Here is a 23,053-nt window from a genome sequence, read left to right as displayed (position 1 = left end):
ATCCCAGCAGCATGGGAGGCTGAGACAGGAGGACCACAGGTTCAAAGCCAGGCAGCAAGGTGCTAAGCAACTCAGTGAGACCCTGTCTCTAAATAAAATACAAAGGAGGGCTGGGGATGTGGCTCAGTGGTCGAGTGCCCCTGAGTTCAATATCTTGTACCCTCCCCCAAAGAAGCCTCCTTTTGAGATGGGGGGTTGTTTTTCATTATAAAAGAGTTCTCCACAGGACTCAGCTCTTGACATGTTGGAACTCTCGGTACAACAGATGCATTGATGGAATTGGTAGAGGAACATTTGCAGATACCAACATCTATGGAGCAAAGAGGTAGTGCCCCACTTGCCCAGGAGTGGCTTCTCCTTCTTAAGTATCAACTGGTCTGAACCCGACTCCAGGGGCTGAGCTCTCCTCCTAGAGCTGGTGAGTGCGAAGACCATGTTGATTTCTGATCATAAAGTGGTTTCCCTTTCCCTTTTTTCTTTTCTCCTCCCTCCCTCCTGGTGGTATTGATTAACCAAGGCCATTCTGGGCGGGATGCAGTGTTCCTAGGCTCTTGCCCTTGGTCCTATCAAGCAGGGCTCCATCAGCTACCCTGTCAGATACACAAGTGGGTGCCATGGGCCAGGGCAAAAGAATATTCTACTAAGGATGGCCTCGTCACCAATGAGCTCAGGATGGTGCCAGTTTCAGTCCTTCCCGCCCAAGAAGGGAGTTCATAACATCAGACGGCACCAGTTCATCCTCTGAGGGGACAGCATGGCGGCTCAGAGGAAAGACACACCTCACGTATTGTCCCAGGGAATTCCTTTGCAAGTCAGTGAAAACAACAAGGGCCATTTTCAGAACTTGCTCCATTTCCTGTCTTTGTGCAGCTAGTTCTATACTTCAGTGCCCCTGGTTCTTCCCAGAAGAGGAGAAAGTAGTTGGGTCGAAATCATTTCTTGAACACAAATGAGTTCATTAATATAAGAACCTCTCCTCCGACCCCTGCCTTCATAATTAACTGAAATCACAAAACCAAGTACAAATCCGTCTCCCGCTCAGGTCTTATTCTCTCAGCTGCTCCTTCATCATGTCCTGTGAGCAATTTTATTTATTCCCTGCTTTGTTCCAAAAATGGTTTCAGGGTGAGTCCTATGAGTAAGCCTCATCTTATCAAAACCCATTCTAAGCTGGCTTGGATTAAGATGGACAGCTATTGTGTGGAGGTTTTAAGATTCAATGATACAGTCAAGTGCTCGAGGAAGAAAACAATATCACGGAAAACTTCTTAAAGCAGAACTTCTGTGGATGATAGAATTACCCCAATGCAAAATGCTTTGGGTTTGTTGTTTTATTTGTCTTGTATAAAATTTTTCTTTTCTTTCCTTTTCCTTTTTTTTTTCTTTTGCATTTCCTGTGGACACTCCTCTGTAGACACTTGTCCTCTGGACCGAGTCCCCATTAAAAGATGCCTGGACTTGTGCAGTAGTACCTTAATTAGCCACGCTACTGGCACTCTTCCCCCTTACAACTTAGCTGACACACTGCTGTCAGATCAACTGCTAAAATGTGGCTTTCATATATCACCTCCCAAGCTCGGAACCCTTAAATGAATCTCCATTACAAAAACAAAACAAAACACCAACTCAGCACCCTGGCACTTAAGGCTGCCTCTTCCTTCATCCCTCGCTCTCCTCCGCCCCACAGTGCTCTGTTCTGGTTTATTTCAGCTAAATGTGCATCAGTCACAAGCCACCTTCCTCTTCTTATGTCTCTTCTATGATGCCTTTGCTGATCACAGTCCTAATAATCGTCCAAGGACTTGATGCAGTACTGCCTCCCTAAAGAAAAGTCCGCCCTCCTCTTCATTCCATCTATGCCCCTCACCTGTCTGTGCCACCTGTCTATGCCACCACTGACCAGGCAGGACCCACACAGTCACTCACCTCTCAGTAGTCCTTTCTCCAAACCTGACTGCTCCTCTCGACAGCTAAATGCCACCCCTCTGCGACTATAAAGAAGGTGCTCTGTGTGCTAAACAGGTGCATGGCCACCTTGAGGACGCACCTTCTCGGCCAGCCATAGCCTTCTGCCTCTCAAACACATGCCTGTGGACCCATGGCTGCACCAGGCTGGGAGGATACCAGGTTGAAGATGAAACATCTTTACAAAGTTGCTTTTACTTCAGTAACTTAGAATATCATCTTTAAAATGAAATAAAATAAGCAGATTGTCACTTTCAAATGAATTTTAAAAAAACAATGAAATTGAAAGCTAAGACGGGAGATGTCAAACCAGTAGCTATCCCTGAGCCATCATGGGACAATGCTTGCGGGTCATCTTTTGTCCCTTCTGGTGATAAATACAAGTTCTTACTCCCATTGAGGACATTTTTGTGGCAATGTTTGGGAAATACCTTATAGATCATGAGGAATGAGGAAAAGACACAATCATTTCCATTTTCTCATCCTTTCATTTTAAGTTGCAATCAATACACATTTCTGTTTTCATCAAAGCGGTAACAAATTAAACCTGAAGATTTTCTTTCAGGTCTTGGTTTTACTTGCTTGGTTATGAAACATTTGTAGCATTAGCTATTAACATGAAGCATGGGCCTCTAGTATGACTACTCTTAAAACGACTCTGCTGTTAAAAAGCCTAAGTGGGAACACTTTGTCGCCAGTGAGTACACTCATCTCTGGGAGCAGCTTATTATAGGTTTCAAGCAATATCCAAAAATAAGCCCTTGTCAATTCAAAAATCAAGATGTTCCCAAAAGCATTCTTTTTGTATTTAACTCTTATTTCTTTTTTAAAAAAAATTTATTTTTTAGGTGTAGATGGACACAACACAATGCCTGAGGATCGAACCCGGGTCCCGCCCATGCTAAACGAGCGCTCTGCCGCTGACCCACAGTCCCAGCCCCTTAACTCTTATTTCTTAACTCAGTGTTTTTGAAATCCAAAATTCATTTTGTATTCTATTTTTGAATGTGAAATTTATTTATGCCTGAATAAAAATTTCTTTGATTCTGAATATATGTGCCTATACATCCACCAGCCTCTCTTCCACTGATTCACAGGCACGCACACATACTCTTGTACATACACACATTTTGTACCTATATTATATATATGTGTGTATATGTGTGTGTGTGTATACATATATATATGCTGTTCATTAACACATGTACATATGTACCATAAATTTAATTCAGTTCCAGAATATTCAGTGTATACTGGAAATATAGAGACAAGGTGATCAGTCACAAGCAACTGAGACTGAATAGTCTGTGATGTGTTCCAGATAAGAACACTGAGGTCTGGTATTTTTAATACAGTTACTAGCAGAAACATATCTTAGAAATTTCCCAAACAACTTTTGTTGGTCTTTTCAGCCCCCATGAGCTGTGGACAAACCATGAAGTTCAACCATTGTTCTTTGAATTTGTTCATTTTAAGTAAATTGGTAATATATTTCACCTTCTTCTGGAGTTATTCATGATTTAGTTCCTTGTTTAATTAGAATTTCCCTTGTGCTACCACCTGCTTCCATGCATATGGTGGGGCTCACAGTGGGGACTGGAGAGTTTTGGGGTCCATCTTAGTCAAAATGTTAGATTTGTACTGAACCTAGATAATAATTCCTAATTTTCTAGATGAAGAAACTGAAGTCAAGAGAAATTGTAAATTGTCCAAGGCTACAAAGGACGAGCGAAGTTTTCGCCCTTCATTCCCCCCATTGTCTATTTCAAATCAGAAAAATGGCTCTTCTGGCTCAAAACATCTGAAGTACCTGTCCAGAGTTTATATTTCTGCCCTGGTGGACAAGGGGGAAAGAGGTGATGACCTTGACTTTGGGCCAAGGCAGTGACTGATTAACCCAAATCTGTCTACTTTATTGGTGGGATTGAGCGGAAAGGCCGTCCTGCACCCTGGAGGGTCAGCTTGGGAAAGGACTTGTCCTTCCTGAATCCAGCACCAGATTCTAACCAGCCCTGAGTCTTCTAAAGTTTTGTTAGGAAGATGCAACCAGGTTTTCTAAATCCATTTGGGAAAATCCATCCCACGTAAAGACAAAAAGACGAAGCAGACTTCCCAGGGCTGCTGACGCCTTGGCTGCTCCAGCGACTTTAAATCAAAAGTTCCTTGTCGGAGTCAGGTTCTTCCCTGAGTTTGTGGCTTTTGTCAAGCTGATTCTGTCAACTGTGTGGACTGTGTGCCTTCACAGGGCAGGGAAACTCTTAAAATGCCTTTAGAAAACAAGAAAAGTAAGTGTGCTCTCCTAGCCATCGAAAAATGTGAAATGTTGAAGGTCAGGGGTGTGTCAGAAGAGGAAGTCACTTGGTGAGCCTGGCGGGCCTGAAGATGGGGTGGCCGCGTGGATGGAAGCCACGTGGAAGAACTGAATTCTCCCAATGTGAGCTGAGAGAGGACCCAAGGCCTTGAGGAGACCATGGCCCCAGGCAACACCTTGATCTTAAACTCCAGGATCTTGCTCAGGGAGACTCCCAGCAGAGATCCCAGTTACACCCAGCAGATTCCTGACCTAGAGAAATTGAAGTCAACAATGGCACTGTTTTAAGTTGATTTTAAAATTTTTAAACAATACTAAGAGGTCCTGGAATGGTTTTTGCAAGATGTAAGGTCAAATTCTAGCTTTGGCACCGACCTGCTCTATGACCTTGTGCCACATCACCTAAGCCCTGAGTCTTGTCTCCCATCTGTGAATTAGGGGCAGGGGCAGGTATATTAATATCTACCTTCTAGAGTAACCGGAAGGACAAAAGGAGACATGTTTGAAAGTACTTTGCACAGCACGAGGCACTGTGTAAATGCAAGCTTTCACAACAAATAAACTTTCCCTCCAAAGATCATTGTGTTGATATCAATTCTATATTTTTCCACATATCTGCTTCATTTTAATCAAGCATAAAATTAGAGAGCTTTATTTTGTGAAATATTTCTTTGTGAAAAAGTGACATAAAGGAATTTTTTTTAAACTATAAAGACAAAACATTTACTTGAGGGTGTTGTACCTCCCTCCACGAACATTCTTAAGCTTGAACAGTATTTCAAGCCTCCAGTTTCCACCTCTCATCTCCTCTGGGGACACTGGCTAGAAACTCGCCACACTGGCAGCCACATGTCCACACAACACAATGGCTCCCACTCCTCTCATCTCCCTAACAAACACTTGGACACACTTTGACACTCGGGATTTCATCCAAACCTCCCGACTTGACCTGAAGGAGGGATGAAATCTCACTATGCAAAATGACTGGACCGCACCCCAGCCCAGACCAGAGCCAGGCCTGGATCAGAAACCAGCCCACTGCAAGTCCGGGCATCTGCTTCCAACTGTGCATCACCTGGAGTGGCAGAGAACAGGGAGGTCAGAAGACAACCCTGCACCTTGTTCTGTACCTGAGGTGATGCCAGATTTGCCAGCCCTCTCCCAACACCTGTTCACGTGCCACTGTGGTGCTAAAGTCCCAGGACCAGGCAGGGCTGTGTGTGAATTTTTAAATTTATTTGCTTTTTAGGTAAACATATTGGCCTGGGTTCAAAATGTAAGCACTGGCTAATCCAGAGTCAGAAGTCTCATAATTTACTTCCAGAAAACCAAAATTAGATACCTGCACCAGGCCCTGGGTTCAATCCTCAGTACCAGGAAGGGGCATGGGGGAAGAAAGTCCATCTGTCCATTTTATTCGAACATGTCCAATAGTATCAATGTTAACCACCTGTCCACTCAGCCCCAAGAGAAAATACACCACTTCAAATCATGCCAGGTCATTAAGGAAGTACAAGATAAATGTCTAATATGAGTCTGATTTCCTCCTCATCAAAAAGCCTGGATTCTGGCTTTAGCATTCTAAAAAGACAAAAGAGAATAAATGGGATCCTGATAAAATTGAGAGTCACAAAGGCAGAAAATGGAATTCAAAGCACAGCTTGTTCACACACATCATAAATGCATCCAGCAAGTTCATTATCCAGAGCCCCATCTCTAGCTTTCAAAACAGCCCTTTGATTTATTTAATGATAGGCCACAAGTACACGTTTGAGTCCAAATGGAGAAGTTACTAAGACAGGCTTTGGACCTGGTTGACAATGGCTTTGAGTCTGGATTGGAAACATCAAAAGGCACCGTGGGAACACACTTCACTGGGGAAAGATGGGCACGTTGCCTTCTGAAGTTCACGGATTCGCCGGCTGTTGTGCTTCTGATATTGGGAAGTCAGACGCGCAGGGCCTTGTTATTTCTCTAGTGAATCATCCTCATCCCCTAGCTGAGCCACAGGGGTGATGGGGGTTGTCCTCAGGGGGTCCTGTCTGCCCTGGCATACTGTCACACACCCCGAAGCACACATTCTCAATGATGATTTGAAATAGAAAGGATTCCTACCTATACCTCCATTGGGGCAGATAATTGAGGGGGGTGTTCATTCCCTCAGAACTCACAGACCTGTGTGTGGAGACAGGCTTGACATTACTGATATAGGTGATGGACACTGAAGTGCTTTCTAGGGGTCCTCTGCTCTTCTGGCTGCCCCCCCATCAGCAGTATGACCCTTGGCAAAACGTTAACCCCTGAACCATCGCTTTCTCTGTGCAATGGATCTAACATCTGCTTCATTATCTGACAGGATTATTCTCAAAAATTCTTTAAATAGTTTATACAAAAATATATAAATAAAACATTATAATTGCTATTTACAAATTATTTGAAGAAATGCATTTCTTTCTCATGCTGTAGAGTTGGATATAATCTTTAGGGTCTACAGAAAAAACAGATTTATTATCTAACAAATTAAAATAATTGAATTACAGAAAAACCTAATTATAATTCTCCTCCATCTTCACTAGATTCATAATTTACATCGCAATGAGTTTGCTGGTTAGGGCATTGATTAAAATCACTGCTATATAAAATAGTTCATTCAATATTTCTTTGGGAATGCAAATTCAGGCTCGGCAAACAGCACGCTTTGAAAATGAAATACTGTTGACATTCTAGGAGATGATTAAGAAAATTAAGAAACCATAACCCAAAAGTGTTTTTTATACGATCTTATTGATTTCTCCAAAACAATGACAATGAAATCTGAATTACGGGTCAACTGTAGACCCTTGAGCTCAGGTACCCTTTTAGGGCACTCTTCTATCCAATGAAAAGGCAATAACTCCAGCACAGTGAGCTTTCAGTTTGAGAGAAACACAAGTTCTAGCTGTTCCCCAGCTTCTGGCACTCAACCCAAGACCAGGTCTGCCTTGAATACTGATCCCAGGGAAGTGGCCCTCCCACACCCATGTAAGTCCTTCCTTTAAAACTCTTAACAAGGAAACACAGGCTTCTGACAGGCTTTTGGAAGGATGGAACTCACCTTGACCTCAGTCCCACCCTGATTTATTCGTAAGACCAGTGACTTTGACACCAGGCAGCATTTTATTTTGAATCAGAATGATTAAAGACATAATACTCTTAGTTCTCTTTCTAAATAATGATCAATTCCTGTGCACTGGAAGTGTGGGACCCCTTCCCTCCCCGAATAAGAAAGTCTGCAACAAGTGAAGCCATTACACTCGCCTCCCTTTCTTTTAAGCAGCAAAGTGGCGAGACTCATTTCCGTGGATGGGGTTGCACATTCTGGTACTTCTTGCAAATTCTGATCCTAGGTTTGACAGTGATTTGGTTGGTTCTCAGAGGATAAAACTGAACGTCTAGAATCATCCAGCAAAACACAGGTTAACACACTTGATTTCCTGCTCACATTTATTGGGGTCAGAGAAACTAAAACAGTTATTTTCCTCCCAAAGAACTGGAAAAATATAATACAATTTTTAAAGCACATAACAAACTTTCTGGGTCTTGAATCGACAGGAGATATAATAGCCTAGAGGTATCAATTCTGGCGGCTTTATCAAATGTCAGTCACCTAAGGCATTTCTGAAATTGTCCTTAAAGCTGCACACAGACACTTATTCTACGCACATAAAGGCATCTATTCATGAACAGAAAGAGAGATCGTTCAGGAGCACTGAGTAGGGAAGGATACGGAAATACATATTTAGATTCTGAATAATTTTCAGAGAAAACTTAGGGTTCCCAGAGATTTACATTGAAATAAACACACGTAGATTTTCAAACCTGGATAGATAAGATTTGTGTGATGCAGGCTCCAAGAAAACTCACACTGCGAATTATTTGTTTTTCAAAGGCTTTCAAAGTACAGATTTCAAGTCCAAAGCAAATACCCGGGGCATGAACAAATAGGATGCCTAAGATTCTAACACTGGCTTTCAGTCAGCTTTCCTCCTCCTCCCTACCCAATAACAAGAAAAAAAATTCCTAGAAGGGGCAACAACAGCTAGATGGTGTGTCGTAATAGCTGGTGGCATTTCTGGATGGTGGCTTATTACACCAGATTGCAATTTGGTGGAGGATTTTTGAATTCTATTTCAAATGGACTGCACTACTCCAAACACAAGGAGATCTTTGTCACAACATCCAAACATCTTATGTAGATGCAGGCGTTTTTCCTAAAACAGAATCACCAGGGTAAGTAAGACAGAGCTGAAAGAAGAAGGGGACAAGCTGTATATACTCTGTCCTGGCCGATTACCAGACAGGAAAGCATCAGCTTCCTATACCAAGGCCATCAGCTCTCTCCTGTGTAAACGAGGTCTCTGGCTTGGCTTGCTCTGTGCCCTTGGTCGTACCAGAGACACGTGTGGGTTCAAACTACCCACCTGTTCCTGTGGATTCTGACGACTCACACGCATTTTCAGTCACCATTTTTTTCAGGCACTTTACAACATTAAAAAATATTAAATCCATTTATTTAAAATCAGTTTAACAAACACCCCCCCACACCCCCCCTTCCCTAGCCCTGGCAGAGGGAAAAAAAAAAGTAGCTAATTCTGTTATAAAATGTCTGTAAGAAGACAAATCCCTTTAATTTTGCCAAGGAAATAGCATAGACATTTTCTTCTACCTTTACTACAAATTCATAAGAACACAGCACTCGGGTTACTTGAAATCTGCCCCTGTTTGGAGAATCTCTGTGAACCAAGCTCAGAGAGGTTACTAACAGAGGTGTGCATTGCCACAACTGGTACAAACTTGGTACAACTTGGTACAAAAATCCAGCTTCAGTTGGGTTCCTATGATCCCCTGAGCAGTTACAAATGCCCTTTACCTATAATGAGGAAGTAGTCCATGTGTAAAACAAAGCAAATAACTATTCAAATATATGTACATTTATATTTATAACAACATGAGATACACTGATGGAGTTTTTTTTTTTCCTGAAGTATTAAAAGATTCAAAGTCACTATTGAGAAATTTCTGATTAATGATTAAAAATTATTTGGGGTGGCTGCCATTCAAAAGTTTTCCCAGAGTTCAAACTATAAATGAAAAAGTACAAGACAAATGATCAAACCCCATGTTAATGCATATGCAAACATGATACAACGGAACCCACTATTCTGTATAATTAGTATACACTAATAAAAAAGGACATGACCCATGAATGTACTCTAGGTATATCAGATATCAATATGTATGTGTGACTTAAAATTCCTTAAATATAAACATCCCCACTTAGGATACATTCCGTCACATAGAAAAAGCATCAACTTTAATCAGGGGTCCAGGATAGCAGCAATTTAATAACCTAGTTACCTCAGAAAATCTGACGGGCCCTGATTTTTCCCAGTGTGGCGTCCCTGGCTTTGGGGAGAGGTCTCAGTTAACATTTAGCACAGCTCTTGTGAACCACCAGGCTGCGCTGCTGATGGCAATAATATAATCCTGTCACTGGAGAGAATGTTTTTGTCTTTCAAGGCCCATTTATGCAAGTCTGACTAATGGTGTAATGGGAAAAGTAAGTCACAATGAGGTGATATAAATCTCTTTCAGATATATAATAGCGTTCCCATTTTGTTTCTTACATATCTTGTTGTTGTCTTATCGGTGCCTTGTACACACAGAAAGTGTTCAGATGTCTTCACAGCTGCAGATAGAGAAATACTAAATTATTCAGAGAAGAGAGCTGCTCTGAATCGTTGGAAAATAGGTAAATCTCTTGGTTATCAATGCATGTTTTTATAGACATGGTATGATTTGAACTGAGTACTGTGTTAAAAAAGAGTCATCTTTCTGGGTCTATCCCCTTGGGTAAGTCATGAACTTGCAACCCACATCTACATCTATATACTGTGCAAAAATTCTTTAGGTTGATGGATAATGAGCCATTTTAGTTCTAGGACGAGAGAATGGCTTTTAGGGAAATATTTGTTTCTACTATTTAACATATAATGTGTGCCCAGTGGATAGAAATTTCAGATAGCCTGCAAGCCACAGGGCTTCTAGGGGGACATATGGACTCTGTCGTGTACTTTCAGACCCAAGCCCAGATCTGTTGAGTGTGTGAACACAGAGCCTGGGGAAGGTCCTTGTCATCTGTGATGAATGTTCTGAGCCTCTACCACTCTACCCCTATTTCATATGAACCAATCCCTCAGACCACAGCTACTGGCTGTGAGAGACAAGCTGGTCACCTTAGGAAAGTAACATTTGCCAAAGGAGAGACACTAAATTAGACCGTGTTGTTTTTCGGGCTGCAACCCTTTCACTGGGAAGGGCCAACTCCCTCTGCACAGCAGTCTCCACTGCTTGAAGCTGAGATCACACGAAGAGAAACCCATTGTGTTTCTGCCAAGTCACTGTGGGAACGTTGGGAACAGCACACCCAGTAACGGGCAGAGGCACAACTATCAGCTGCTCAGATAAGCAGCCTGCTTTGTAGCTCTTAGGAGAATCTCTCACACGCAGTCTGAGCCTTCCCCTCCTACAACGGGTTTCCCCGTTTCTCATGGTGCTCAAATCAAACAGAGCAGACTCTTCTTCTCAGTTAGCATGAATGTTGCCAACCGCGACAACACGTTTATTATATTAAACGTTCGCTCAGCCTCCTTGGATTTGGCTGGAAGATGAACAGTCCAGTGGGATCGTCCAGATGATAAAATGGTTTGTTAGTTCCTCCCGAGCAACCCCAAAGCTCCCCACATGCTCCGCGGGCACAGCCTGGGGCGGCGGCAGCTCTGGTTACACTGGAACACTTGCACCCAGGACTCGGCCTCTTCTGATGCCGAGGCTGGAAGGCAAGTTCAAAGTCTGGACGCAGAGGCACTTCCAAAGTTTGGCGAGGGGAAGGAGGCAAGATCACTAAGTGGGGCTTTAGCGCTGTGCTGTCTCAGGTAACCCAGATGATTGTGGCACGTGCACGCAGAGATCTTCTTAGGTTGTAGACGGGTCGTGCTTTTTCTTCTTGCCCCGACAGGACTTGCAGACACAGCAGATTATGCATGGGGAGGCCAGAAGTAACAGTGGTGACGTCACCAAGGCGATGATGCCCAATCCCACCAGAATTCCCACTACCTGGAAGTTTAAAAGAAAGCTGACGTCAGCACTTAAGTTTTCTTACGTGTGTAGTTATTCCAACTGCACCATTTCCTATGGACTGAAAGCTCGTGTCCCCCCAACTCCAAATTTGCACATTGATACTCTAATCCCCAGGGTGATAATACTTGGTGATGGGGCTTCTGGGTGTCAATTATGTGGAACTCTCGTGATGGGATTAGTGTCCTTATAAGAAGAGAGACCACAGAACTTGCTTCTTCTTATCTCCGTCTCTGTGTGTGTCATGTGAGGACATGGCAAGAATGTGGCCATCTGTGAGTCAGGAAGAGAGTCCTCACCAGAATCTGACCATGTTGGCACCCAGAGCTTAGACTTCCCAGACTCCAAAACTGTGAGAAGTAAGTTTTTGTTGTTTAAGTCACCCAGCCTATGAACATTTGTTACAGTAGCCTAAGACTAAGAAAGATTAAGACATCATCTCAGGCACAAGAGATAGTTACATTTATGGGAACTTCAGCCAGTGTTCAGCAATGGTCTGAGCTGGACATAAACTAAAAAGATAAAATGGACCAAGTCCAGGGTGAGGACGAACCCTTGAGTGCTAACCAGAGTTCACTGCAAGCTCAACAGAACTGGGAACTGCAGGCATCAGCTTGTTCTCTACCTGAGTTTCCCCAATGGTCTCAGAGTGGAGTTGATAATGATCAGCAGGATACTAGCATCAACTCCACCAAAAGGAGCAAAGGCTTTGATAAATATAAAAACTATGAAAATGAACCATGGCTCCCTTGGAACCTCCACTGAACACACGGTGGCCTGCACAGAAGGACCTAAGTCCTAGCAGGGCGAGCACGACTTTAGAGCGCGGCCTTTGATAGCTAATGTGCCCATAGGGTCTTAGGAAGGACCTCTCCCGTGTTCCAGAACATCCGCCCGTGTTCTGTAGGGCTCTGGGACTGTGGGGCTCTCTGGTGCCTCGGCCCCTCACGTGTCCTCATGGAGCCTGTCTGGCTCATGAATTATCCTCAGGCAGCTGCCCCCACCTTGGCCTCTCCCTGCCCCAGAACCCCCCAGCCCCTCCCAGGCCAGCATGGGTAAGGAAGGAATAGCGTAGGGGACAAAGAGGCCGGCCCCCTAAGCCTTCACCAGCCTGGTTTCTGTCACATCCTTTCAAGGTCAGACTACCTGTGTGCGGTTCCACATCACTGAGGCTCTCGAGTGGCCCAGCTTATTCCTGCATGGTCCTTTGTCATAGTGTCTGAGGAAAATGTCATTCTGGAAAACAAAGGGAGAGGTTTCAGGAACATGCAGTTCAAATTGAAAGAGAGGAGGACATCAACCACACCAGTCACCGGGTGACATGAAGACCCTCCTCTAGGAACTCCCAGCCTGCCATCTTTCACTCATCAAGGTAGTTTTATAAAGCACCCAGTGAAAAGAGATCGTGGTCAATGAGACTCTCGATTGGCTCTACAAAAAAAGTGGGATGACTTGGTCAATGACCTTGGGAAGGTCATCGAGAGCATTAGCAGAGGCAGAGATGGAATGGAAGGGCTAGGATTGAGGTAGCTCAAAGGACGCTGCCCCAAACCAGGAGAGGGGAATGCCAGACGGAGAAGAGGTTTCAACTAGAGGGGGCAGCAGGAGACACAGCCACAGACAAGGGGTTGAAGAAGACATGAAATCTGATAACGCAGAGATGCTTCGGGGGAAGGACGATAATCATGGTTTGCACACGATGCTGAACTTGCAGACAGGGGAGACATCCAGGTAGTACTGTCCGAAGGGCAGCTCAGTCCAGAGATCTGGCTTGGGCGGGGGGACCTGGGCATCCGAGTCCATGGGGTGAAAGGAATCACGGATGTGAATGAGCGTGCCCAGGGAGAGCACCACTGAGAGCAAGATGCTGCCGATCACACCCTTAACAATGGATCAAGGAAGAGCCTGGAAGGGGACCAGAACTCGGCCAGAAGAGGAGGAGGGAGCCAGTGGGGATGGTAGCTGCAGCGGAGGCGGCCTAGGTATTGAACGTGCAATCTGAAGTCTCCACTGGGCTCTACCAAGAAGAAGTCACTCAAAACCCTGGAAAGAACCCAATCAGTGTGTGGGCATGGCAATGTGAGCACACTGCCCTGCACACTGCCCTGCACACTGCCCTGCCTGGGGTGAGTACAGGCCAGCAGCAAGGGGCGACCAGGCTGGAGAGAAGCAGAGGGCAGGCTAGAGGAAAGTCTGGTTTGACATGGAGCAGGGTGGCACAGGTGGACATGGAAGGAGTAGAGAGAGGAAGTTCAAGCCCCAGCATAGAGGAGAGATAACCAAAGGGGGGAGTCTCTGAGGCCACCCATGGGAACAGGATTCCCAAGCACACTGTTATCATTTCAGCCAGGCGCAGTGCCAGACGCCTGCAATCTCAGCAGCTGGAAAGGCTGAGGCAGGAGGAGCGTGAGTTCAAAGCCAGCCTCAGCAGCAGCGAGGCACTAAGCAGCTCTGTGAGACTCTGTCTCCAAATAAAATACAAAGTAGGGCTGGGAAGGTGGCTCAGTGGTCAATGCCCCTGAGTTCAATCCCTGGAGCAACACCCTCTCACCCTCGAAAAAAATAACATTTCAGCCTCTGAAACTGCAGGGATGAAGGTCAAGGCAGGAAAAAACTCAGTGCCTGCCCCAGTTCACTCAAAATCTCTGGGGCAGACAGACTCAGTGCCCCTTCTCCCAGCCCCAGCCTCTCAAGGTTCACACACACAGACATCAACACCGTCATGTGACCCAGGGGAGTTGCCTGGAGAAAACAGTTACCTACAAGCCAAAGCCTTGGGCCAAAACAGAGCAAATGGATCTCAGAACACCGTGGCAAAAAAGACGCTTCAACACTTAAAATCTGTGTGCTCAGCCATTTAACACCTGTCCCATTTCATCTCGAGGACCAGCGGCATCGTGACAGAACACAGTGTTCTCCACACATCCCACAGCGTCTCTCGGCCTCGGGACAGAGATCCGGAGCACACATTTAGTTCCTGAGAGTCTTGACTCCTGAAGAGAGTCTCCTGGGCCCAGCCGCCTTGGGGACTGAAGGCAGCCACACTGTGGCTAAACACCCACACACTGCGGCCCTCTTACCTGCACTCTCACTCACAGAGAGAAATTGCCTGTTGAATTAAAGCAAACCAAGCAACAAAACCGAGAGCTGAGAAAAGAATGGCCACCCAGCCATGACGGAGGCTTGAATTGATTTGGCCTCATATTATAGGTCCAAACTGCCCACGGAGGGAAAATCTACAGACATTCTGTGCTGCCCCAACTCTAAAAGACTAGAAGCAGAGTAAGACTGTCAACTCTGAGGTGACCAGGCACCTTGGCACAAGGCTGAAGGCACTGCAGCTGGAGCTGAGAGGACAGGCCACATGAACGGCAAGAGGAAACCGTGACGAGGCGAGTCCCCAGAGCCAGAAAGGAACACGGACAAAACACCACCAATACTGCTGCCGCGCCGCTGAACAAGAGCCAGTTAAGAGGTGCCACTGATCTGGACTCTTGTTTTCCTTGAATTCAAACAGAGGAAAATAATCTAATTATAGAAGACAGAACAAGTGTCCCCAAAGACACCCATAGCCTGAGCCACAGAATCTGTGAATATGTTATCGCAAATGGCTAACAGGCCTTGGCAAGTGTGATTGAATCAAGGACCTTGAGGTGGAGGAGACGATCCAGAATAATACAAATGAGCCCAATCTAATCACACAGGTCTTCAAAGGCAGAGAATCGTCCAGCTGTGGTCAGAGGGCACAGCAACTATGGAATGAGGAGCAGAGAGATGTGCCGTTACTGGCTTTGAAGATGGAGAAAGGGGATCATCACCTTGCAATGTAGGCATCCTCTAGAAGGTAGAAAGGGAAAGGAAACGATTCTCCTCTGCAACCTTGATTATAACCCAGTAAGATCTGAGTTGGACTTCTTATGTACAGAAATACAAAATAATGCACTTGTGTTGTCCTGAGCCACAAAATTTATGATAATTTGTTACAACAGCAATAAAAAACTGATACACTAATAGGCCCCCACAAACTAGAGTGAGAAAATGGTCAGAAAGCAAGAAAGAAATGCCGCTAAAACAGAAGCTTTTTTTTAAAAGCTACGGAAGCTAAAGAAAGGGTTTACAGTAGTCTCAGGTAGGAGGGGAGTGGCTGGTATAGCTGAAAGGTGGAGTGCCTGCCTGGCATACACAAGGGCCTGGGTTTGATCCCCAGCACAGCCAAAACAAAACAAAACAAAACAAAACAAAAAAGGAAGAAGAAGAAAAACAATGTGGCAGGCCTCAGGAAGTCTCATTAAGAAAAATAAAGACCTTTTTCAGGACAACATAGGCTCAACATTCAACCTTTTTAAAGGAGCAGCTGTGGACAGAGGCTGTGGTGCAGATACAGTGCAGGGAAGACCACACGACGGGCCTCTTCAGATGGAAACTTACGTCCAGGTTCTGCAGACAGTACCAGCAAAACGTGTGTTTGCAGTTCTTGCACATCATCTGGGCACAGCCTTCGTTGCGTTCGATATAAACTCGGCACACTGGGCACTGCTTAATGGGGGCTTCTGCATCTGTCCCAAAGAGGGCCCTAGAAACAAAATAGAGGGAAAGTTGAATTCAACTGATGGTCATCGACTGATTTCCCAGCTCTCCAGATGGTCAGGAAGGAGCTCTCAGTTACCTGTGCTTAAAATCCACTTTCAAAAAAAAAAAAAAAAAAATGGTGGGGATAAAAATAGGAGAAACAGATTATTAGTTGTTCAGATAACTCAAAATAAGAAAGAATATTTACTTTGGCTTTCGGTCAATTATATAATTACACTTTCCACAGCTGATTTAACTCATTGCTTTGTCAAATTAATATTTCATTTCCTGAGTGCACTGAATAATAAATTGGAGGAGTGAGCTACAGCAGAGAGAAACTGGCTCAGGATCCAAATGGGGCGTGCGTTGTCCATCTAGTGATCTGCTCATTCGATAAATGGAGGAGAGGGGTTCTGTAAAATATTAGATGAATAGGCCAGTACAGGCTCACAGCCTAAAGGGGCACAGAAAACAAGAAGTGGGACCAACTGGTGGGAGGGAGGGGCCAGAGCTCCAGGTTACATTTTGGCTCTTGTTTTTCAAGACCACCTCCCTGCCCAGGGGCATCTCAGTCACAGAGTGCTGCCCACTCTATGACCAGATTTGGTACAGGCAAGAGCCTTACATAGGGGTGTGGGGGACAGTCTCTATTTTTATACCTGTTTTGCTAGTGGGGAAAGAGATTCAGGAAGAGTGTCTGTGTAAGGACACTCAGATGCCAAGTGACACTGTCAGAACTCATGTCATCCTCTCCTGCAGTTCTTCACGTTGCCTGGGAGGCCAGGGCCCTGAATCTGGATAAGGAGCTGGTGCCTGCTGTGTGTGTAGGTCTATTTTCCCCTCGTCTGGTCTGAGATTTGAGCACAGCTGCACCTCCAGGCAGCATTACCCTTCCTGAAGACTGGTCTGCACACTCGGAGGGCCCAGGGTGACAATGCCAACCGGCCCAGAACACTGGCATTTTGTTCTTGCCAATGCAGAGCAGCCACAGCCTCAAGCAAAGCAAAGATCCAACATAAAGGTCTCTCACTCAGGATCCTGCTGCTGCCACAAAAAACCTTCCAAACGAAAAGGTGCTGACTTCACAGCTTCTCATCATAACAAAATCTTAATCTCGGCTCCATCTTTTCAGAGAATAAAGTGCTAGGAGAAGCTCTCTTCCTATATTTCCCAAGAATTCAGGACTGTTACTGTATTGCTGGGCTCTCTCTGCTCTGATTGGCACACCTCAGGAGCTGGCGATTTCATCAGGTAAGAAAATAATCTGTCTCATTCTGCACATAGAAAGAACAAGCTACCCCAACGAGCAGCCAGATGTGGGACCCAAGCAGATGGTTGTGGACAAGTCACACCTTCTACTGAGAACCCTGGAGCACGGAGCCTCTCTACCCAAGAGAAAGCTAAATTCATACAAGCTCTAGTTTCACCATATCTGGAAGATTCTTTTGGGTCAAGTAACTAAAATCCCTTTTAGAAATGCTTTTGTCATTATTCTGTTACCGATTTACCAACTCTGACACACCGCTCAGGGATATTGTATAAGAAAATAACAAGTCTCTGAATGCCATTATGATCACCCCTTCTCCCAGGGAACCCATATTGGGTGTCCGAGAACACCCCTGAGTAATCTCAGACAGTCCCTTCCTTACCCGTGCTCGGATGGCAGGACGATGGGATGGCTGTCTCTGCAGGAGACCCCGGCATGCCACGCATCCTTGCAACATGAGCAGAATTTCAGGTGGCAGGAAGGGCATTCCACCAGCACTGGCTGTCCTGGGTCACTTGCTGCAACAGGGCACACTGTCTGACAGTCTGCAACAGGACACCACGTTCGGTGGGGGTCCAGGTGAACTTCTAAAACATAAAGAAAGAAACACCTGTTTCTTCTGCCTGTCCCTGATCCAAGCTGGAGGCTTTCTGCCCTTTACTTACCCTCTTTTATACACCCACAGAAGTATAATAGAACCAAAGGGGACGACTTCTATGGTTAGTCTTCATAATGGGTCTAAACTTACCAGCCACGAGGTTGCCCACGTTTCTCAAGGTAGGTACTGATGGAATAGGGTACCACTGCCTTTACTAACAAATCAAGGGTCTTCTCTCTAATCAGTGTTTGTAACCCTAGAGTATTTCTTCCCTCATCTGCTGCGGCCTAGCCAGGAAGTCAGGTTTCCTGTCAGTGGGCCTTCTGCTGTTCTACCAACGTGCTCGTAGGGGACAATGTGGAAAGGACCCACGGGTTCCAGGAAGCAGGGACTTTTACAGACAATAGATGGTAGCCAATCCTATAACACTGGCTAGGAATGGTACCCTATTCCATAGGAGAGAAGATGGTTGGGAATTGAACAACCATCCATTGAGTGTCTACAAAACTTGCTAAGTTTCTCCTTTCTTTCAATCATGGACTCCACGTTCTCTTTGTATGGTACGACCTTTCAGGAAACAGACCATGCAGAAAATGAGGCCACTTTGAGGGACAGCACAGCCCTTTTCCCTCTGAACCAACACCTTTTGGTAAACATCAAACTGATGAGATTCTAGTTTAAACCTCCTAAGGCTTGTGATTTCTAGAAATTTGTATACATGAGGCAAAGAAATCCAAAGGGTGGTGCAGAAAGAAAATGAAGGCATTAAAATTTTAAGTAGGAGTTTAGTTTTTAAAGTCAGTAATTTCACAAATTCAGCATTGGGGAAGACGGTAAATGTGAAATGTTCCAATAAACATTGCCTCCATTGATGTCTTACCTAGAAAATGAAATAATTCAATCTATCATTGTTATTACAAGTTTTCATTTCAAAATAACATCCTTAAATATAGAGTTTCATCTGATCATTCTGGGGGATGGTACTGGTGAATGATGAACCCTCGACACAAATATCATCAGAAGGAGGGATCCCACTATTCAAAGACTCTCAGACTCCAAGAGAGACGGACCCTCTAATACCCCCAAACTTTAGGAAACCAAGGGAGGAGTGACATACATGGGATCCAAGGTCATGGCCTTTGCTTCCAAACTGTTCTATAATTGCTTTACTGACACTAAGCCCAAGGAGCTGAAGGCTGGAGTGGGACCTAGAAGTAAGGACCTCCACATCACAGATCTACTCATCATTCATCAAAGGTTTTGTTTATTTGTTTTGTTTGGTGTTTGTAGTGCTAAGAATTGAACCCAGGGTCTCGCCACGTATACTAGGCAAGTGCTTTACCACCGAGTAACATCCCAGCCCTGTCAGAGGTCTGTTAAAATCCAGTGGAAAAGAAGGGAAAAAGGAAAGTTGAGACATGGACAGACTGACACAGGACGTCAGGACGGATGGCACCTCTAGCGATCACTTCAACAGATGCAAGGGTGCGGTTCAGCCTGGGAACGCCAATCAATGATAGTTACCAGGCAGGGGTTCCCCTGGCTGCTCTCAGCCTAGCATTCAGGTACCCAGGGTGGCACAAGACAAGCACAGACAATAAAGGGGCCATCACAGACTTTGATGAGTTGCCATGAAGGACGTTAAGAACAGCTGGTGCACACAGTCCCATGCAAAGCAAGGGAGACCCAGAGCCATAGAAAACAGTGATCTTCTGTATTTTTCCCCTGACAACGATACATAAAAGTCTGTGCAAAGGCGGGTAGAGGGTGGGGGAAGGGGAACACGAGAGGCTTCCTCAAGGAGTCGTGCAACACTTAATGGCAGGGAGACACCCTGAGGTGCATTTTTTAAAAAAAAATTTTTGGTACTGGTACATAGAGTGAAAAAATAAGATAAATCAATATGACAATACAGAAAGACCTCTAAGATACATTTAGTGAAAACAAAGCAGACTGCAGAATATAAATGAGCCATATTGATAAAATATGTATATAGTGAAATATTTTCATAAGAATGTTAAAGAAACATATTAGCAGTTACCCTCAAATAAAGGTCAGGAATACAGAGAAGAGGTAATCCTTTACTCTGTTTATTAACTTGAAAAAATATTAAAGATATTAACATTACTTATATACTTTTGAAAAACTGATTTTATATAACTATTTTCAATATGGCATTTGGGCAATGAACTCATAAATAATTCTGGAATTCAGCTATCCCCTAGGAATATATCTACCTTTTTTTTTTTTTGGTGGTACTGGGGATTGACCCCAGGGACTTGTGCATGCAAGGCAAGCACTCTAACAACTGAGCGAGCTAAATTCCCAGCCCTGTATTACCTTTTATAACAAAAATTTCCCCTGTGTCTCACATTCTTCTCCACATACACAAATCTTATTCTGTGCTTTTCCTCTTCACTAAAAAGCCCCTTTCTTCTTTATCAAGTGTTCAATTTGTTCTTAAAGAACCTACTTCTATTATGTGCTGCCTTAATTTGGGGTCACAGATCCGCATCTTGTTAATTGCTTTTCTCTAGTCACTTCACGGAGATAGCTTTTCTCTCTTTAGTTAGTAGGCAAGAGCTGTTTCTTATTTTATTTGTGGGCTCCAGTTGCTGACATGGTAATGGACTGCTACCTATTGATTTAAAGCAGTAACTTCTGGTGGTTTTAAGAGCATGGACATACTCTGTGCAAACGCCTGGCTATAACATTACACTCACATCATCCTGAATTGCCTCGCAGTAGGACTTATTTTTCCACTCCCCCCTAGTGCTCTCATCCAGGATGTCCATAGCACACTACAGCTGCCCAACAGCAGTCCTGGTGTTAGGAGTATGCTACGACGTGTCGTGGACCATGGACTTCTACCCACTTTGACTAGGGCTCTCACATTTGGAAAGACATCAACTTTAGCAAAACATGAAACATTACATGAAGCACTTCAACATGAAACCTCTTTATCCCTCTGCCCTGCTTCCTTTGCTCCAATGCGTGGACGGGATCCAAGACTTAGTCCCAGGTTCTCCCACGTTTTCCTTACAGGACTCACACCATCACTGGCCTCAACTCTCACTTTAACTTGGATTATTCCAAATGTCTTCTTCAGGCATGACCTCTTGTGATTATATGACTGAAAACTGACGTGCCTCGTTTTCACTGTTCCTTCAACAAATGGCTGATTGAAAAACCTGGACATACGAAATAGAAAAACAGCGACTTCCCTCCTGAAACATTTCGCAGTATGAAAAGGGAAAGAGCTGTTCAAAACACGTACAATGTCAAAAAGAAAAAGAAAAGGAAGAAAGAAAAATAAAAGAAAAGGGAAACAAGTGATTCAAATACATGACAGTGCATCCCACAAGAAGATAACAAAAATGAAATTATTAACAAGTATCTGTGAGCAGCTCCGGGGTGGAGATAAGGACTATTTCATAGTTATGTACAGGAAATCTTTAATCCAAGTATCCACAATGAAATTTCCCCATTTCACCAACTTTAAAATCAGAGAGTGCGATGAGTCCCTCTTAATCACTGAACTAAGCAGATGGCGCAAGCCTAGGTGGAGCACAGAGACTGGCTGCCTTATCTAAAGCACCACCGAAACAGAGATTAAAAAACAAAGGCCCTGAGGAAAGCAGTTGCAGGCGGCAGGCCAGCATAGGGGCGGTACAAAGGGAGAGGGTAACCTCTCCACACAGAGGAAACAGAGCGAGGACACCAGCTGTCCCCTCCTGAAGAATGCTCCAGGCGGCTCACAGAGACCACCCGCGGCTCTCCCCAACTCCACCTTCAGTCACAGCACAGCACACTGGCAGCTTGAGGTCCGCTGCAGTGGCAGCATTTACACCCTAGGAAGTGGCGCGTACGACAACTCAGAGCTGGCTTTCCCCCTCCTAGAAAGTCTGTCTACCACGGAACACAGGCCAAATTAAGAGCAAACACAATGTAAAACCTAGACCCAGCACAGAACAGCACGGCACACAGAGGGAAAGTGAAGAGCAGAACACACAGCCCAAAAGGACGAGGAGCCCCAGAAGGGACAGAGACAGTTCTTTTAGCTATGTTTGCTGACCACCACTTCTATTTCCTGACCATCCTGCAAACAGACAGCAGCATGTACCTAAAGTAAAACCCACATGCCTACACATCTCCTAAAGAGCAGACTGCTTCTGGTCTCATATCCCAACCCATTATTAACTGCTTCTAGTACATCCGTCTGGAGTCTTGGACTCAGCAACGCTCCATTGAAGTGCTCGGTGGAGTACAGGCTGTTCCTCCCACAGAGTCAGAGAGGGGCGAAAAGAGGTGCTTCTGGCTGGGAGAGCGGCACACTCCTACGCATGTGTGAAGCCCTGGGTTCCACGCCCAGTATCAAAAAGAGAGAGAGAGTGAGACACAGAGAGAGAGGTTCCTGGATCTCCCTACCAGGCTCTCAAGTACCCTCCAACCCACCAATTAGATGAGACACACTCTACACTCCTCCTGTCAACCGCAGAGGATCAACACCGTCCTGCTTTTACAGAGGGTCAGGGGAGAAGACAAAGACCAGTTATCTATGAATTCAAAGTAATCACTGCTCTGAGAGCCCCCTCCCACCATGAAGCCCACTTTTTAAATGAATATGAAAGAAAAGCCTGCCAGTTGGAATCTGGCGGGTCACGGCCGCCCACCCACCCAGCGCAGCACCCTTGGGCACCGTGCAGCAGCACAAGTGCTATGGGAGGTTTGCTTCTGGGCAAAGTCCTTGCTTTCTCATATGGGTGCCTGAGCTTCTCCTGTGGCTTTTAAACACCGCTCTGGTTACGCAGAACATTCAGGCCAAAGGAGTTGTAGCATCTCTTTGTGATAAGCCATTAAAAGTAGAGTAAATATCCTGGGGAAACACTAATCTGGTCAAATTCCTGGAAGTCCTCCTAGCTGAGTAAGTTTGGAGGAGTGGATACTCAAAGGAGTAAATGACTCAATTTCTCTTCCTGGAATATGGGGACAGGACTAAAGAGATTTATTCCTTGCAACTGAATAGCCACACACAGGTCTTTTGGTAGAAGGAACATTTTGAAGAAAAGGTACACTGTGTCTCTGGGCCTGAGGGCACAAAGAACACTTACATAATTTGTTTTTCTACCTGCCTTCTCTACTGTTGATTCATGGCAGAGACCCCTCA

At 44.9% G+C, this 23,053-nt stretch overlaps 1 protein-coding gene across 3 annotated transcripts in view; it reads right to left on the bottom strand.

Annotated features, from left to right (window-relative positions):
• Positions 1-7,741: 7,741 nt before the first annotated feature.
• Positions 7,742-23,053, bottom strand: part of Rnf144b (ring finger protein 144B) — a 158,683-nt gene continuing 143,371 nt past the window's right edge. For all 3 annotated transcript variants that reach the window (XM_046453431.2, XM_046453430.2, XM_046453429.2), the window contains exons 5-8: positions 17,671-17,875; positions 15,881-16,025; positions 12,599-12,688; positions 7,742-11,431 (exon numbers count right to left, since the gene is read on the bottom strand). In XM_046453431.2, the coding sequence (XP_046309387.1) occupies positions 11,291-11,431; positions 12,599-12,688; positions 15,881-16,025; positions 17,671-17,875 (581 nt within the window). In that variant the 3' untranslated portion in view covers positions 7,742-11,290. The remainder of the gene's footprint in view (positions 11,432-12,598; positions 12,689-15,880; positions 16,026-17,670; positions 17,876-23,053) is intronic.

The sequence above is a fragment of the Marmota monax genome, unplaced genomic scaffold (genome assembly GCF_021218885.2).
Source record: "Marmota monax isolate L192 unplaced genomic scaffold, Marmota_monax_Labrador192_F-V1.1 WCK01_AAM20220418_F8-fsc00029, whole genome shotgun sequence".
In the NCBI taxonomy this organism is placed as follows: domain Eukaryota; kingdom Metazoa; phylum Chordata; class Mammalia; order Rodentia; family Sciuridae; genus Marmota; species Marmota monax.
This window is presented reverse-complemented; position numbering and strand designations above follow the sequence as displayed.